General features: G+C 38.6%; 1 protein-coding gene across 1 annotated transcript in view; it reads left to right on the plus strand.

Moving 5' to 3' along the window:
• IGHMBP2 (immunoglobulin mu DNA binding protein 2) overlaps window positions 1–18,354 on the plus strand; it is an 84,198-nt gene that overhangs the window by 20,319 nt on the left and 45,525 nt on the right. The window contains exons 5-8 of the mRNA XM_070766083.1: window positions 3,389–3,552; window positions 5,801–6,001; window positions 11,322–11,469; window positions 17,535–17,709. Of these exons, the coding sequence (XP_070622184.1) occupies window positions 3,389–3,552; window positions 5,801–6,001; window positions 11,322–11,469; window positions 17,535–17,709 (688 nt within the window). The remainder of the gene's footprint in view (window positions 1–3,388; window positions 3,553–5,800; window positions 6,002–11,321; window positions 11,470–17,534; window positions 17,710–18,354) is intronic.

Consider the following 18,354-nt stretch of genomic DNA (forward strand, 5'->3'; position numbering starts at 1 on the left):
AATTGAAAGTTTAATGTGTTCCAGTTGTTCACAACAATTTTTAAAGGTTGATTTTATACGTGGAAAGAGGATTTACTTAAACGTTCTTATTTTTAGGCCTTAAAAGACATTTTGATTGTACATGTGATATTTTTTAACAATAAAAACAATATAAAATACTGTATAGCAAAAAAGCTTAAAATGAGATGCTGCTTGGATCAGCAGTCCTCAACCTTTCCAGTTCCGTGAACTGAAAGCAGTGGCGGGGGAAGGGATAGCTTTGCTATAAATATTTCATTCATTTTCATTTTATTGGATTTGTATGCCGCCCCTCTCCGTAGACTCGGGGCGGCTAACAACAGTAATAAAAACAACGTGCGACAATCCAATACTAAAAACTAAAAACCCTTATTTTAAAAACCAATCATACATACAAACGTACCATACATAAATTGTGGAAGCCGAGGGGGAAAGAATATCTTAATTCCCCCATGCCTGACGACACAGGTGGGTTTTAAGAAGCTTGCGAAAGGCAAGAAGGGTGGGAGCTATTCTAATCTCGGGGGGGAGTTGGTTCCAGAGGGCCGGGGCCGCCACAGAGAAGGCTCTTCCCCTGGGTCCCGCCAAACGACATTGTTTAGTTGACGGGACCCGGAGAAGGCCAACTCTGTGGGACCTAATTGGTCGCTGGGATTCGTGCGGCAGAAGGCGGTCCCGGAGATAACCTGGTCCGATGCCATGAAGGGCTTTGTAGATCATAACCAACACTTTGAATTGTGACTGGAAACTGATCGGCAACCAATGCAGACTGCGGAGTGTTGGTGTGACATGGGCATATTTGGGAAAGCCCATGATTGCTCTCGCAGCTGCATTCTGCACGATCTGAAGTTTCCGAACACTTTTCAAAGGTAGCCCCATGTAGAGAGCGTTACAGTAGTCGAGCCTCGAGGTGATGAGGGCATGAGTGACTGTGAGCAGTGACTCCCGATCCAAATAGGGTCGCAACTGGTGCACCAGGCGAACCTGGGCAAACGCCCCCCCTTTTAAATTATTTTAAATAAATAATAAATAATTTGCATGCTTGCCTGCCATTTGTACAGCCCAGTTCCCAATGGGCCTCAAATCAGTAGCGGTCCATAGACAGGGAGAGTTGGGGACCCCTGGTTTGGATAATCTATAAAAAAGAATTAGATGATAATTTTTTGACATATTCTTTACCAGTCATTACAAAACTTGCTGTTACTATGATTTTACAAACATCTGTAATTTGCTTTTGGGATTTTAAAACAAACTTGCTATTTGCATTATTTTAATAAAATCTGCCTGAGAAGCAGTTTTATGGTAAAACTATAATGCTAGCAACTCTCTATTTCTTGCAGGAAAATCATTCCAATCGGGCATCTTAGTAGCAGCAAATTTGGAGAGAGAATTCTTTTCTTGCCATTCAGAATGCAAAAGTTTTTGGCAACCTGATCCAGCAAAGTGGCATTGCTGCCCCTTTTGATGTGCCAGCTCCTATAGCTAGAGAAGAATTAAATTGGCCATTTAGTGTCTCTTACCAGTCCGAAATTAAAAATGCCTATTCCAAGAGCATTTGCCAAACTAACGATGATGACAACAACTCCTACTTACCAACTGCTCCCCTATATATAAAATAGCTGTTTATATTTTAGTTGATTTCCTCCGGATTTGGATGAATAAATGTTCTTCTGCTTCTTCTTGCAATAATGATATCAAACAAGCTTAAATGCCTCCTCATCTTTGCAATTGAAAAGTTGGTGGGATGAAGAGGAGGAGGTGGACAGTAATAATAATCATGGTGTATTGATGATAATGGCAACAATAATATCAACATTGGCATAATATCCATTCCTGAGATACACCCAAAGGAAAACATTTTTTTTTTTTTACAAAAGTGAGGATCTTGAAAGTTTTTTCCCAATTCCAGTTGGGGTTGCATACTTGAAGCAGAAGTAAAATGTTACACAGGATGTAAATTGACAGTTCTACTCCCTCCCCTGCAACTATCATCAAGGGGGAAAAAGGATGGTCCTGAATTAAAAAAATAAAGTTATAGACATTTATGTAGTTACTGTATTTTAAAGTTTGCACAGTACTCAAAGCATGAGGTTTCAAGAAAACAAGACAAAAGTTGATGTTCATACCTGTTAGCTCCGTTGTTCTAACTAGGACTGCCCCCCCTCTCACCCGGGGGGGGGGGAGAGGAGCAGTTTCCAAATGACTAAAGAGTATGTTCCTTGCATCCTTCCAGCAGCTACCATTGTCTGTTGGCCACTTCTGTTGGGTATTTTTTTTTCTCCCACTTAAAAACATACATAAATGAAAACACATATACCATCAATGCTTAACACTCTTGGATAAGAACACATATATCATCAATGCCTAACCATATACTTAAAAAATCTTCTTATATAGAAAATTAATAAAACATCCTTAATTCATTTCAACAATATTTACTCCATCTAACAGCTTAACTAATAAAAATTTTAAAAATGTCTGCAAGAAAAATAATATTATTTAAAAGAAACTAGTCTTAGTTTAAAAGAAGAGGGAAAAATAGGAAGAAAAAAGATTACACACATTTTCTCCAATTCTAACCTTCTAACCTTCATGTTCTTAAATCTTAAACTCCTCTAAGTATGTGTTACAAATCTAATGCTGCCTCCCTTTCTCTTTTTGTGAACTGGGTTTCTACAATCATATCTCTAATTCCTCTACATTACTTTCAAAATAATTATTTGCTTTATTTATTTTTATTTTCAATCCATTTCATTAAAATTACTCCCAGATTTTATAAAATTCCGAATCTTCTTTATCTTTAATTTTCATATTAAGCCTATTCATTTCAGCACAATCCATAATCTTCTTTAGTACTTCCCTTTCTGAAAGGGAAGTCTGCTAGCCATTTCAAGGTAGTGCTTCTTGCTCTTCTCACTTCACTTTCTAATTAATTATTCACAGTTGTTCTGTGAAAGCTCATCTGACTACACGTTAGTATTCAAAGCTATAATTAGTGTTTTGGCTCAGCATATTGTTTATAATATTTGTACTTTTGGAAAGAAAGGTGTCTATTTTGTCAAAGAATTTCCTAATAAGAATATAATTCTGTATGGTGGAACAGTTAAAGGCAAAAGGCTGTTAAAGAACGTTAATCTTCTGTTATTCTTTCAAAGACTGAAAATATTTGCAGTAAAACAGAAACTTTCTTGCCATATGCCAGGCCTCAGTGGGGGGCTTAAAATTGCTCTCAGTAATTATCAGGATGCTTCCTTTGCTGAGAATCTGGCCAGTGTCCAAAAACAGCCTCTTCTTATTTGTACTGTACTTGCTTTTTTGCAAATGTTCTTGGTGAGACTTTGATCCAAACAAATGTCCCTCCTGCTTACAGAGTGTTTGAAGTTCTACAATGAATCCCTGGATGCCTCTCAGAAGGAGGCTGTTTGCTTTTCATTGGCACAGAAGGAACTTGCTATCATCCATGGACCACCTGGAACTGGCAAGACCACAACTGTGGTGGAGATAATACTCCAAGCTGTGGAGCAAGGCTTGAAAGTGAGTGAATGGGTACATTTTTTGAGGAGATGCCTATTTCCAGGTCAGAATGATTTAGCTCAAAAACCTAGGTCTCTGAGACTCTTTGTGCTATTCTGAGGCAAGAATGGAAGGTGAACCTTACCATTCAAAATGATGCACATTTCAGCTTTGGTTAAAGCCAGAGGTGGGAAGTAGCTGACTAAGTGAATAGTATTGTCTACAGTTCTTAATAAACCTTCAGCCTCTTTCATGCTTGTAGCACCTTCTCAGTGTTTTAAGTTCAGTATGGCAGATGAATTGGAAACGGCCACAATACATACAGATGGTAATCATGCTTTTCTCAGAGTGTTAGAATTCAGAATAGAATAGAGCTGGAAGGGACCTTGGAGTCCACCCCCTGCTAAAGCAGGAGAACCTATACCAGGGCTGACAAACTCGTAGCCGACAGGCCAGATGTGTCACATACTGGCCACGCCACCAATGTTTTAGCAAAGGGGGGAAGGTTGTGGTACGTCACATGACAACAACGTGTCATCGTGAGTTTGACACTCCGACCTATACCATTTCAGATAAGGGACCATCTAGTCTCTTCTTAAAACCATCCAGTGATGGAGTACCCACGATTTCTGAAGGCATGTGCAAGAAATGGCATATGTATAAGACCTGCAGAGTAGGAGTGTATGTGTGTGTGTGTGTGTGTGTGTGTGTGTGTGTGTGAGAGAGAGAGAGAGAGAGAGAGAGAGAGAAATAGAAGGAGAAATGGGCTTTGTGACCTTAAACTGCTGGCCAGATGCCTCATATTTGAATGTAGTCAATACTTGATTGTATTGTCCATTATTAAGTGCTCTAATGTTGGGGGTAAACAGTGCTTGAACTGGTGAAAAGCTTGTACATAGGGTTGTGTGGAATTGTATGTGAATGCTTGAAATAATGCTGTGTGCAATAATGATGCATTTATTACTGTATAAAAATATGAGGATGCTTAAAAGGGAAGTATGTTATAATAGAACAGTAGGTTGATACTCTAATATAATTTAAGTAAAAGATTAATTGACAAAGTGTCTATAAGGTTTTGGAAAGAGGGAAGGCTTTAACAAAGAGATAAAATAAATTTTACAAAGAGATAAAATAAAGGAAAAGGAATTGAAACAATAATTGATAGCCCTTATAGAAAAATAAACTATAGTATGGTAATATTATTATGCTCAGAGGAAGTGTTTTGTGTGTATTAAACTACGATTCCCAGTCCTTTCTGTTCACAAAATGTTATTGTTAAATCAAGTTTTAATTGTTCATAATAAACTGGACCTCTGGGTAAATAACCTGAATAAAGTAATCCCCTCTCCCATATATAAGATACAACAACACTAGGAAAAGAAATAATGGAAGGATAAGGATAATATTAGTATAAAAACTAAACCTTAACACAGAAACAGATAATTTTGGGTTGGTGGCAGAGGTATTTTAAAATCTATACATTTGTGCTCAGAATACATTTAGAAAAAAATTAGGAGTATGGGAATTTGGATATAATATAAACCTTGGAAGATTTTAGAAAATGGCAATTTGGCAGTACCCAAGATTGGCTATGGGAATCATATGAGCTCTGATTCTCCATTCCAAATTTCAGCAGAAAGATACATAATTTTATATCATGAATACATGTTTATCTTAAAGTTTGGATTCTTTGAGATGGACAATATTCTTATTTCCACTTGGAAGCTAGAGAAAAACCTTGGATATGTTACAAATTCATCCAGGCTACCTGTATTTCTAAAAAACGTTTGTTTTCTCTTCTAATCTCTCTCTATATGTTCTTGGCTAAAGCACAAGTGTTTCTGCTCAGAGGAGTTCCTGGATCTTCTGAGGTTCAGTGAGGTGTAGAAATGAAGCTTTGGAATTAAAGGGTACTATCAGGCACATCAAAGTGAAAGATCCTTAGCAGGTTAGAAGTTTAGTTTGGCTGGGACTGGTATCTCAAAGTAACTTTTGTCCTTGATCTAGTTTAATCCTTGGAATTCGTATTGTTCCTTTTAGCTCAGAAGTCTGGCAGATAATAAAGTCCTTCAAACTCCAAGACAAATCCTGATCCAGCATTGACTTGAGAGTAATCTCTTTTCCTGGCACTTATAAAATAACCTCCTTTCTTTTTCTTTTGACATTGATACTTATAGTGTTTCTGTAAACTGTAAACCTGTGTAAGACTGTAGCTATTTTAGTGAAGCAAATTAATACTGTTTAAAGAGATTTTTCTTTTTCTTTCTAGGTTCTCTGTTGTGCTCCCTCTAACATTGCAGTCGATAACTTGGTGGAAAGGCTGTCTGATCATAAGGTGCGGATCCTACGTCTGGGTCGCCCAGCTCGTCTCCTGGGGTCCATACAGCACCATTCACTGGATGCCGTCCTATTGCGTGGAGATAATGCCCAGATTGTAGCAGATATCAGGAAGGATATTGATCAGGCATTTGTAAGTTTTTGTATTAAATTTTTACAGCCATTCTTTGAAATAATCTGTAAAATAAATTGTGGCTATAAATCTATACACTATAAATCTATAATGTTCTTTGTGACATTATATTCTTGGAATAAGCACAGTGCTATGCAGAAATTATTGAATGTATGCCTTCTTGAAATTGAACCAAACCTCAGCAGGTATATAAGCTTTGGAATTGACTTTGATGTAACGTGATACAGGTAATCCTTGACTTGCAACAGTTCATTGAATGACCATTCAAAGCTACAACGGCATTGAAAATCGTGACTTATGACCATTTTTCACACTTATGACCGTTGCAGCATTCCAGTAGTCATGCGATTGACATTCAGATATGATAACTGACTCATATTTATGACGGTTGCAGATTTCAGGGGTCATTTTGCAACCTTGTGACAAGCAAAGTCAGTGGAGAACTCAGATTCACTTAATCTTAAAATAGATTAGTACTGTGGGCTCAAAATAACAAAATGAAATTTAATGTTGAAAAAAGCAAAATCTTACATCTAGGTAACAAAAACCTAAGAGACGCATACAAATTGGGAGAAACCACACTTAACAGCAGCAGCTATGAGAAAGATCTTGGAGTTTTGGTGGATAACCAGCTAAATATGAGCCAGCAATGTGCGGCTGCGGCTTAAAAAGCCAACACAATCTTAAGCTGCATCAATAGGGGGATACACTCTAAGACTAAGGAGCTATTAATACCCCTCTATAATGCCCTAGTCAGACCACACCTAGAGTACTGCATTCAATTTTGGTCACCCCACTACAAAAAGTACATTGAAATTCTAGAGAAAGTACAGAAAAGAGCAACTAAAATGATAAAGGGACTGGAAACCAAGACATACGAAGAGAGGTTGCTGGAACTGCGCGTGGATAGTTTTAGCAAAAAAGGAGGGCCAGAGGGGACATGATAGCAATAAACAGATATCTGAGGGTTTGCCACAGAGAGGAGAGGGTCACACTATTTTCCAGGGCACTTGAAGACCAGACCAGGAGCAACTGATTGAAACTGACCAACGAGAGATTCAACCTGGAAATAAGGAAGCACTTTCTGACGGTGTGAGCGGTCAACCAGTGGAACAGCCTGCCAGCAGGGGTTGTGAACGCCCCATCACTGGACACATTCAAAAGAAAATTGGACTGCCATCTGGTTGGGGCGGTGTAGGGTTTCCTGTTTGAGCAGGGGGTTGGTCTTGATGACCTGCAAGGTCCCTTTCAACTCTAATAATAAATAAAATAAATAAATAAAAAATAATAACCATGTTACTAATTTAGCAACTGCATTTAACAAATGTGGCAAGAAAAGTTGTAAAATAGGAGAAATTTACTTAACAAATTTTTCACTTAGCAACATAAATTTTGGGGTCGTAAGTGGAGGACAACTTGTATTCTGTAGAATATTCAGGATTCTTTAGGATCCAATCTTTTCTTTCCATTTTCTTTTTTCCAAGTTTTCCAGCACTGTTAAGATCAAATTGAGATTCCTCACTCAGTTATTTCTCTGCCTTTCTCTCCTGAATATTTTTCTGATTTGTTTGTTTTTTTAAAAAACCAGAAAGTCCCAATTGCCTCTTGAAAAAGCACCTTTGGGACAATCACCGTGGTTGTTAAGTAAATTCAGCTTTTCCTATTGACTTTGCTTGTTGGAAGCCCCCTGGGAAGGTCACAAATGGCGATCACATGGCCCCAGGACACTACAACTATTGTAAATACTTACTGGTTGCCAAGAGCCTAAATTTGAACACATAATCAAGGGGATACTGTGACTGTCATAAATGTGAGGAACGATCACTTTTTTTCAGTATCATCATGACTTCAAATCATTGTTAAATGTATAATCATGTCAAGGACTACCTGCAAAGCAGGCAAAAAAGGCATTTATGTGAGGGTTGAAAGGAGAAAATGTTAAGTGGCTTGTTTGTTATCTTTTAAATTCTGCTGTGCTCAGCACTATGAGTGTTTTCAGTGGCACTTTTTAATACAGTTCAACTTAAGATTTTCTGTAAAGTTTAATGTTATTTTTATGGGTTGCTTTGTCCTTTTCAGAGCTAGAAATTTGATTTTAATAAAAGATGAGGTTTGGGGAATTTTGAAAGTAATCTCTTCACCAAGGATAACTCAGCTACAAACTTCTGTAGAGGCATGCAATATATTCTAGCTGTACTATGTCCCTAGAGAACTTGTAAGGATGAAGAATGAAAGGTATAGTTGAAGGATTGATTGGTTTGCACTAAATGGAAAGTCAGCTGCCTTTGCATCACAGTCACCATTTCTAGGATCCTTGAAGTCATTTTCAATAAATTTCTTGATTGGGCCAAAATTAATTATTCAAAGGAGTATAAGGGATCTATAATTTATACACAGAAACTATAAAAAAACTCTGATTGGAGAACAAGGGCAGTGATCTCAAGTCCTCCCTTAGTTCTCCCTATAGTGATGATACCTCATGGGGTAGCAAGTTTCATTTGTGCAGTTTTGTAAGAAACAGAAGATCATTTTAAACCAGTGGTTCTCAACCTTTCTAATGCCGCGACCCCTTAATACAGTTCCTCATGTTGTGGTGACCCCCAACCACAAGTCTAGCCCCAATTCTCCCAACAGAGGTTTAAGCTGATTGTAGGAGAGTCAGAGGGACACCCCCACTGTAAACGCCTGATTGGTCAGATTGTAAAAATATGTTCCAAGGCGACAGAATAGAAGCTTTAGTTCTTAACACCATGGGAAATTTGTCTTTTTCATGGTCTTAGCCGACCCCTGTGAAATGGTCGTTCGACCCCCAAAGGGGTCCCAACCCCCAGGTTGAGAACCACTGCTTTAAACTAAAAGGAATTATTATTATTATTATTATTATTATTATTATTATTATTATTATTATTAATTAGATTTGTATGCCGCCCCTCTCCGTAGAGCAAAGGACTAGCATTTTAGTGACGTCTCTTTAAAAAACAACTCCTTTGTATTCTAAAAAATTATCCCTTTCACTTTTCACCTTGTCTCTGAAAACGGATTATTTTTCTCCTCCAACCCTTTTTGTTTTGCCCCATACTTAAATTGTTCAGAAAAGAAACTAGTGCAAAGTATAGGATCGCTGTGTGGGGTAAATTTTCTACTGGTTGCCTACTGTACATAATTTAAGATGTGAAATTTTGAATCCCTCTGGATTATCATGGTTTTAACTATTTGAGATAACACAATGAACTTGACCATATGGCAAAAGAGGCTCTTTTGAAGGCGGTCATACTGCCACAGGTGAGGCAGTTCTAGTTTCAGAAATGAGCCTATACAGGTAAAACTCAAAAAATTAGAATATTGTGCAAAAGTTCATTTATTTCAGTAATGCATCTTAAAAGGTGAAATGTAATATATGAGAGAGACTCATTACATACAAGGCAAGATAGTTCAACAGACTGTGGAAACTTTTGCATCTCATCAGTATGCAGATGATATCCAGTTGTACATCTCCACCCCATGTCCAGTCAATGAAGCAGTGGATATGATGTGCCGGTGCCTGGAGGCTGTTCGGGTCTGGATGGGTGTCAACAGACTCAAACTCAACCCTGATAAGACGGAGTGGCTGTGGGTTTTGCCTCCCAGGGACAATTCCATCTGTCCGTCCATCACCCTGGGGGGGGAAATCATTGACCCCCTCAGAGAGGGTCCACAACTTGGGCGTCCTCCTCAATCCACAGCTCACATTAGAGTAACATCTTTCAGCTGTGGCGAGGGGGGCGCTTGCCCAGGTTTGCCTGGTGCACCAATTGCGGCCCTATCTGGACCGGGAGTCACTGCTCACAGTCACTCATGCCCTCACCACCTTGAGGCTCGACTACTGTAACACTCTCTAGTTTAGTTTATTTAGATTTTGTATGCCGCCCCTCTCCGAAGACTCTACATGGGGCTACCTTTGAGAAGTGTTCGGAAACTTCAGATCGTGCAGAATGCAGCTGCGAGAGCAATCATGGGCTTCCCTAAATATGCCCATGTTACACCAACACTCTGCAGTCTGCATTGGTTGCCGATCAGTTTCCGGTCACAATTCAAAGTGTTGGTTATGACCTATAAAACCCTTCATGGCATCGGACCAGAATATCTCCGGGACCGCCTTCTGCCTCATGAATCCCAGCGACCAGTTAGGTCCCACAGAGTGGGCCTTCTCCAGGTTCCATCAACTAAACAATGTCGTTTGGCGGGACCCAGGGGAAAAGCCTTCCCTGTGGCGGCCACGGCCCTCTGGAACCAGCTCCCCCCAGTGATCAGAATTGCCCCCACCCTCCTCGCCCTTTGTAAGCTCCTTAAAACCCACCTCTGTCATCAGGAATGGGGGAATTGAGATATTCCTTCCCCCTAGACCCATACAATTTATGCATGGTATGTTTGTGTGTATGTTTGGTTTTTAATGAGGGTTTTTAGTTATTTTAAATATTAGATTTGTTATATGCTGTTTTTTATTATTGTTGTTAGCCACCGAGAGTCTACGGAGAGGGGCGGCATGCAAATCTAATAAATAAATAATAAATAAATAAAATAAAAGGGACCCAAAGAATGGCCTGCTTGAGCCAAGCAAGCATACAAACCCTATACAGGAGTCCCCATTTGCTTCACCCCATAAGATCATTTAATGACCGCAGCAGGAGTGCTGGGATCACTATTATTGAGTGAAAGACCCAGGTGGGTTTCTTCCTTAATATCCACTTTGCTCAGTCACCAGGACTCCAGTCTCAATTGTGGGTTGTTAAGTGAGGGCTATCTGGATGGTTTTAATTCCAGCAATTTTCAGATGTGTGGACTCCAACTCACCAGAATGCTGCCTAGGAAAGGCCACACATTCTAAATCTCTGCTGAGATCACAATATTTGGCTCCCGTTCTTCCCTTATTTAGGAAAATAAGGCAAATAATCCCCTCGTTCAGTTTTGACTTTTGATTGTTAATTGCTTTCAATGATAACTGATTTTCATGTTGATTTTTACTATGCAGAATTAATTATACAGTAGTGTTTTTTTATTATTGTAAGCTGCTTTGAATATTTATATAAGCAGAAAAGCAGGTATACATTTAAAAATATCAAGAGGTTAATGAGTACTGTTATCAACTGCATCAGTGGCCATATGTTTATACTAAACTACAACTCCCATTATCCCAAATTGACAGAGTCAGATTGGAGAAGGTCCTCCCAAAAAGCATTTGTGATGTTGCAATAGCATTTTATCACAGAAATCCTGCTGCTGTTTACAAATATCTTGACTACTAAATATGTGCTGTGCTGAGATCATTGTCTCTCTTATGCAGATGAAAACCAGGAAGACCCAAGACAAAGGAGAGAGAAAACATTTTTATAATGAAATTAAAATACTGAGAAAGGAGCTAAAGGAACGAGAAGAAATGGCTATGTCTGAAACCTTGCAAAAAGCTCATGTTATTCTTGCTACGAACACAGGTTAGGATAATTTTAATAGATTTGCTGATAAGGTTTAATAGAATGATTAATTTGATTATTATTGATCTAATTGTTCCAACTGTTCCATTTGTAACTGTATTCTACTTAAATGGGAACCACCAGATTGCATAGTATATCTTGGAACTGTTACACCATGCATTGGTTTGTTTGTTTGTTTGTTTGTTTGTTTGTTTGTTTGTTTGTTTCATTCATTCATTCATTCATGCATTCATTCATTCATGCATTCATTCATTCATGCATTCATTCATTCATGCATTCGTTCATACATACATACATACATACATACATACATACATACATACATACCACTAGCTCAAGGCATCTTACTCATCCTATATTTTCCCCAACAACAACCCTGTGAGGTCGGTTGGGCTGCAAGAGAGAGTGACTGGCTTAAAGTCAATCAGCTGGCTTTCATGGCTAAGATGATACTTGAACACATGGTCTCCTACTTTCTAGCCTGGAGTCCTAACCACTAGGCAAAACTGGGTCTCCAGTCTTGCTGCCCAATTTATCTTTTTCTTTTGATCAAATTTTATTCTGTGACTGGGGGATTTGATAACTAACCAACACTATGTGAATTTGAACAGCAGACTTTGTAAAATGTGAACTGCTGTTCACATTTTACAAAGCATTGCCTGCCATTTTCTCGTTCCATTTAATGAAGGAAAGGAATTTATGCATTATTTATAGGAATAATTAAGCCCTTGAACCAGCAAAGGAGGGAATTTATTTTTGTTTCCATGTGCACAACCTCTTGGAGAGGAATCAACCAGATTGCAATTATTTATGCTTAGGGAACTGTTTCCAATCCCATAAGGATAATTTTCAGGAAACCTTGCAGATAATTTTGTGTAAAGAATACACATTAAAATGTCTATTGTACAAAGTTGATTTATGAACACAATATCCGTTCCAATTTCTTACTGAAAATTATATTTCCCTTCTCTGAAATGTCTTATACCAGAGAATTGTGGACAAGCTCTGAATGTTATTTAAAAGAAATACAGTACTTTAGTCAACAATCTATAGACAGCATAAAATCATACTGACTCCTTTGTCAATTTCATTTATTTCTGGAAAGATGCTGAGGCCTGATGACGAGGTTGTTCAGTCTTATTCTGTTCCTCCTATCCTAAGTGATGTCCTTTTAAAAAGTCCATATTCATTTGCAGAGGGACAGCATACATCATACAAAGTATTATTCACTTCCATAGAGGCAGATACCATCTCTGCAATTAGTGTGGTAAATATCTGTTTTGTCCAGCCGGATCAATGATCAGAAATCAAGAAACACACACACGTTGTTTCAAAAGTACCCATAGGCAAAGTCTATTGGTAACACAATTTCTGCAATACAAGGGTTAATGCAAGGAATGTCATGCTGGCCTCCTTCCTAGAGGGAATAGTGGCCAGGAGCACAGGATGCAGATGCATCTGTGCTCCTGTCACTCACCCGTGGGCCGGATAAATGCCCTCAGCAGGCCGCATGTGGCCCGCGGGCCGTAGTTTGGGGGGAGATAAGGAAAGTGGGGGATGCCAGCCAAATAGAGTCATAAATCTCCACTAAGGATGTGTCTTTGGTTTTAACTACACTCACAATCCAGAGAGTTTAAACAGCTCATGCAACAGGCAGGAATCTAAGTCCATGGAAGCAGAAGAAATCTCTCGGCTCTGAGGTACCTTCCTCCTATGGAGGGGGGCGTTGTTTGCCACACCTCCTTTCCCATCAGCCTGTCCTTATATACTGCCAAGGTGTGGCCAAATGTCTCATAATAATAATAATAGTAATAATAGTAATAATAGTAATAATAATAGTAATAATAGTAATAATAATAATAGTAATAATAATAATAATAGTAATAATAGTAATAATAGTTATTATTATTATTATTATTATTACTATTATCATTATTAATTAGATTTGTATGCTGCCCTTCTCTGAAGATTCGGAGCGGCTATTTATAGAACTATTTAATGCCAATAACCCATTCCTGTGAGATATTCATGTCTCGATCTCTTCCTCCTTATCCTTCTAATGGGATCCTGATCCTCAAAGTCCCCATCATCCTCTGAATCAGACAATAACATAATTGGGGGTTCTACAGTCTCTGGTGGTTCCCCAGTCGCCAACTCTCCTTCACTTTCACTCTTCGACTCGGGTGACAAGAACACTGGCCTGCAATGCCAGTACTCATCTGTCTCCTGGTCCTTGAAATCCGTGACCAGCTGAGCCAGCATGGACCACTCACAACAATATCAACATGCATTGTCCACACCCTCACAGTCAGCCCAGGAAAAGGAATTATCCTCAAGTGATAGATCTCCAACCATGTCCACTGTTTTCTGTGGATTTTAATTGCCATGACTATCCATTCAGATGACTTGAGAATAACCTTTTCTACTGACCACTGTTGAAATAACACTAAGAACTTTTTGGTAGTTGATTTAGGTGGTTTTGAATTGCTAGGTCCACCATCAAAGTTTTGAAATAATAACATGTTTCTGAAAATGTGGGGCTATTACAAGAAGCATAGAAATCCTTTTTCCTTTAGCTTTTCTCATAGAAACCAGGTTTGCACTGGTTGTGAGAAGCAAAATTTCAGACATTATAGTTTTAAAGGCAAAAGGCAAAATTGTTTTACTTGTTAAAAGACACTTGGGAATAGATTACTCAGCACCTTTCCATTTGTTCATGCATGTCTATCTCTCTCTCTCTCTCTCTCTCTCTCTCTCTCTCTCTCTCTCTCTCTCTCTCTCTGTGTGTATATGTGTTTATAGTCAGCTTTTTTGTTTCCTTTATAAGCATAAACTCTGCATATGTACATATACAGTTACATATTTTCTGAAAATGAATTGGTTTGAAATCAGTGGCATAGACATCAGACAAGAATGAAGATTTACAGTGTTGAATTATCCATTTCTCTGCAGTAGATTCTTTCTCTACTCACCAGTCCCCCCCTTTTTAGAAGCATGTTCCCCTTGTAGCAATTACCCAGTTTTTATAACTAAAGGTAGAAATCATTGTTACCTTCTCTCTTCTGCAAGGTTATTTGGTGCAACCCAATCTTGTCACTTTATTGCAGTGCTCAGCAGGCAAACTTAATTGCTTTTACCCAAGGTACAGAACTGACTTTTAATTAACTGAGTTCAATACACTAGGATTTTCCAAGTATGGTTAAACTAGAATAAACTAGGCCTGGCATAATTTTACCTCTAACTCAAAACTCAGACCCATATGACTGATTATTCTTTTAAGTATTTTTCTTACCTTTCAAACTGCTGTGTGTGTACAGCCCCTGAGGGCTATATAAAGAATGTTACGACAGCTCAAGTATTACTTGTCCTTCATCCAAAAACTCAGATATCTAGACACAAATGCAGATTTGTAGCTTTTACTGTTTACTTTCTGCCTTAAAGGCTGCACTCATTCACATATCCTTACTTCTTTCCAGCCTAGCTAGTCAGGCAAAGAGAAGAAACAAGATGGGACACTTCTAAAACCAAAGCTTGATCAGTTCCAAATCTCCCTTGACATTTTTATCTCATTCCTGCTATTATTATTTGTTCTGCCGGGCTCTTCTGGTATGAGCCTCCCGAAAATTCAAGGGTACAAATTTCAGACACACACATGTTTGAAAATTCAAAACAATGTTCTTTATCACAAAATTCAAAAGAAACAAAGCACCCACTTTGTATTGCAAAGAGCACTCGTCCCAAAACAACCTTGTAGGCTGTACAATTCCCTTAATCAGTCCTTAAGTACTTAGCTAGCAGCTGTGAAGAAACGTCACAGCCCTCCTTCTTCCAACGAAGTGAGACACACACACTTTGCTCTGCTTTGGTTTCAAAGGCATGAAAAATCAACAAACAAAGTCCGGAAAACAGCAAAGCACGGTCCTGAAGAACTGCGATCAGATAATCTTCCACAACGGCCAAACCAACACGCTGCTATTTGTATCAGCAGCTCTAATTACTAGAGCCCCACGCAAACACAGGTGGCCTCTCTTATCTTCTGTAACATGTCCTCAATTGGTCTCTTCTATGCATAACTCTGCGCCTGCATGGGTCCAAGACTTCCGCATCCGAATCGACCGAAGATAATGGAGATTGGCTTCCTGGGCTGTGGGCCAAGCCCCCCTCTTCCAAGTCACTCCCACCTTCTTCTTCGTCTGAGGAAACTGCACTACCTGACGCTGTCGGCAATAAAACAGGCCTATGACATGTTGATGTTTCCCCTGCATCCATCTCCACATTCCTTGGGGCAGGAGCTGGGCCAGAGCCAACCACAACAATTATTTTTATCTCACTCCTGCTAATGTATTATTTTGAGAACTGTAATTTTTATTTTGTTCAAAGTCTTCATTTTTGTTCTTTTCTATGTATTCCATAAGTTGAAATCATTTTGAGCATCCCTTTCTGAGACTGGAATGTGATCGTAAGTCTAGGAAGCCGAGGAAGCAAAAGCCGAAGAATAAACATGTTCTTTCCAATATTTCATTTTCCCCGCTTGTAAATTATGTTTTCAGCTATTACATGACCATGTGGCGCTATGATTTATGGTGATTTTATTGTTAGGCAACTTCATTGATGGCATCCTTGTTTTCAACCCGTTTAATGGGCAGGCTGCTTCCATGCCATTGCCAAGAAAACTACACAAAAGCAATATATTTCTGGATATTAGTTGGTGGGGAAAAAGAGCAGGAGGATGCTGTTGCACTCAGGTCCTCCTTCTGGACTTCCCATTCGTGTCTTATTTTCCTATTGTGGACATGGACGATTCATATAGATTGGCCTGCTGTTGGGTCCACAGAATGTTCTGCCAAGCTCAACAAAAGGGTAAAGGTTATGGGCACACTGCAGCTCTAAGTCCTTCCAGAGATATAAAATGGGCAGCTCTTTCATTATAGGCTTGCAAATCAATCTATTTTCATTTCAAACGTAAATCTGCCAGTTCTTACTTTTGCCCCTTTTTCTGACAGATAGATTTCTTATAGCAAATAAACAATTGTGAATAAAATGATAGACTTTTATGAGGAAGCTGCAAATGGCATGACCATGTCTGTATTCTTTTCCTGGCAACAGTCTGCCACAGCTGTCTTCTGGGATTTTTATGACTTCCTAAACTAAGTCTGTAACTCTGGGATATGCTGGTGGTCTCTTATCCAGCTGTTAACTAAACCTAACTCTGCTTAGCATTCAAGGAGGTGATACATCCACTCTAACTTAGTTACTGTATGTCTACTATTATTCAGTAGAAGAATTATCTGGTGGAAAGCAAAATTGAGAACTTCATAGGAAACTTCACTTGCATGTAATTGAAAATCATACAACTTGAAGAATGGCAATACAGTGTTCCCTCGATTTTCGCGGGTTCGAACTTCACGAAAAGTCTATACCACGGTTTTTCAAAAATATTAATTAAAAAATACTTTGCGGGTTTTTTCCCTATACCACGGTTTTTCCCACCCGATGACGTCATATGTCATCACCAAACTTTCATCTGCTTTTAATAAATATTTTTTTTAATAAACTTTAATAAATAAACATGGTAAGTAATAATCTAAATGGTTGCTAAGGGAATGGAAAATTGCAATTTAGGGGTTTAACGTGTTAAGGGAAGGTTTGTGATACTGTTCATAGCCAAAAATAGTGTATTTACTTCCGCATCTCTACTTCGCGGAAATTCGATTTTCGCGGGTGGTCTCGGAACGTATCCCCCGTGAAAAGCGAGGGAACACTGTAATGACACAATCCAATACAGGAGGAATATGAAAATATGCGTGTGTGTGTCCATCCATGGAGTCCTTGGTGCCCTCCTGTTGTTTGCTTGCAAATGTTTCATTGCCTGTTTAGATAAAATTGTTTCATTGCCTGTTTAGATAAAATTACCTACTCAAGCAATGAAACATATTCAGGCAAACAACCACACCCAGAAAGCACAAAGGAATCAGAAGACACAATCTTTTTAAAACAACTAAGTCCTTTTCCATTTTTGCAGGGCTGAAAGGCTCAGTGTAGTTTTTTTTCTTGTTTTTAATTAGGTGCTTCTTCTGATGGTCCATTGAAGCTTCTTCCCGAGAACCACTTTGATCTTGTGGTGATTGATGAATGTGCTCAAGCTCTTGAAGCAAGCTGTTGGATCCCAATGCTGATGGTTAGGAAGTGTATCCTGGCTGGTGATCACAAACAGCTGCCTCCCACAATCATCTCTCACAAGTAAGAAAATGTCCTCCATTACCGATTAATTGTTTTAAAGGTGCTGGGGGAAAGCCTATGTGCCAAATGGCCTGTCAATTAGAATACCCACCTTTGTATTTAATAGCACAGCAGGTAGAGATAACTTTCCTTGTTTTTTTTAAATGAGATTTGATTATATATGTCAACTGCTTATTATAAAGCAGAAAACTTAAATCAACTAACTTAAGATAATAAAGTAATTATTCTTTGAATGATAATTAACAGAGCATACTCTTGAACTGAAGAATGCATCTTGTGAAAGAATAAGAAATAAGACTTGAATGTATTTTTAGATCAGAAGAAAGCTAATGTTTGCCATGGATAATTTTATATTACAGTACAGTCCAATCATTTGAGATATCCACACTTCAGTGGTCTTCTGCTGGGGGAATGGTTGACCTGAATTTATTTTTCCTTGTGCACAATTTGGGAATTTCTCTTACAACAAGAACAGTGATGAAAAATGAATAGAAATAGAAAAATTAGAAATAGAAATAGAAATACAGTAATAGAAATAGAAATAATAGAATAAAATAACAGAGTTAAAAGGGACCTTAGAGGTCTTCTAGACCAATCCCCTACACCACTTCAGACAAATGGTTATCTAATCTCTTCTTTAAAACT

Source organism: Erythrolamprus reginae, chromosome 1 (genome assembly GCF_031021105.1).
Source record: "Erythrolamprus reginae isolate rEryReg1 chromosome 1, rEryReg1.hap1, whole genome shotgun sequence".
In the NCBI taxonomy this organism is placed as follows: Eukaryota; Metazoa; Chordata; class Lepidosauria; order Squamata; family Dipsadidae; genus Erythrolamprus; species Erythrolamprus reginae.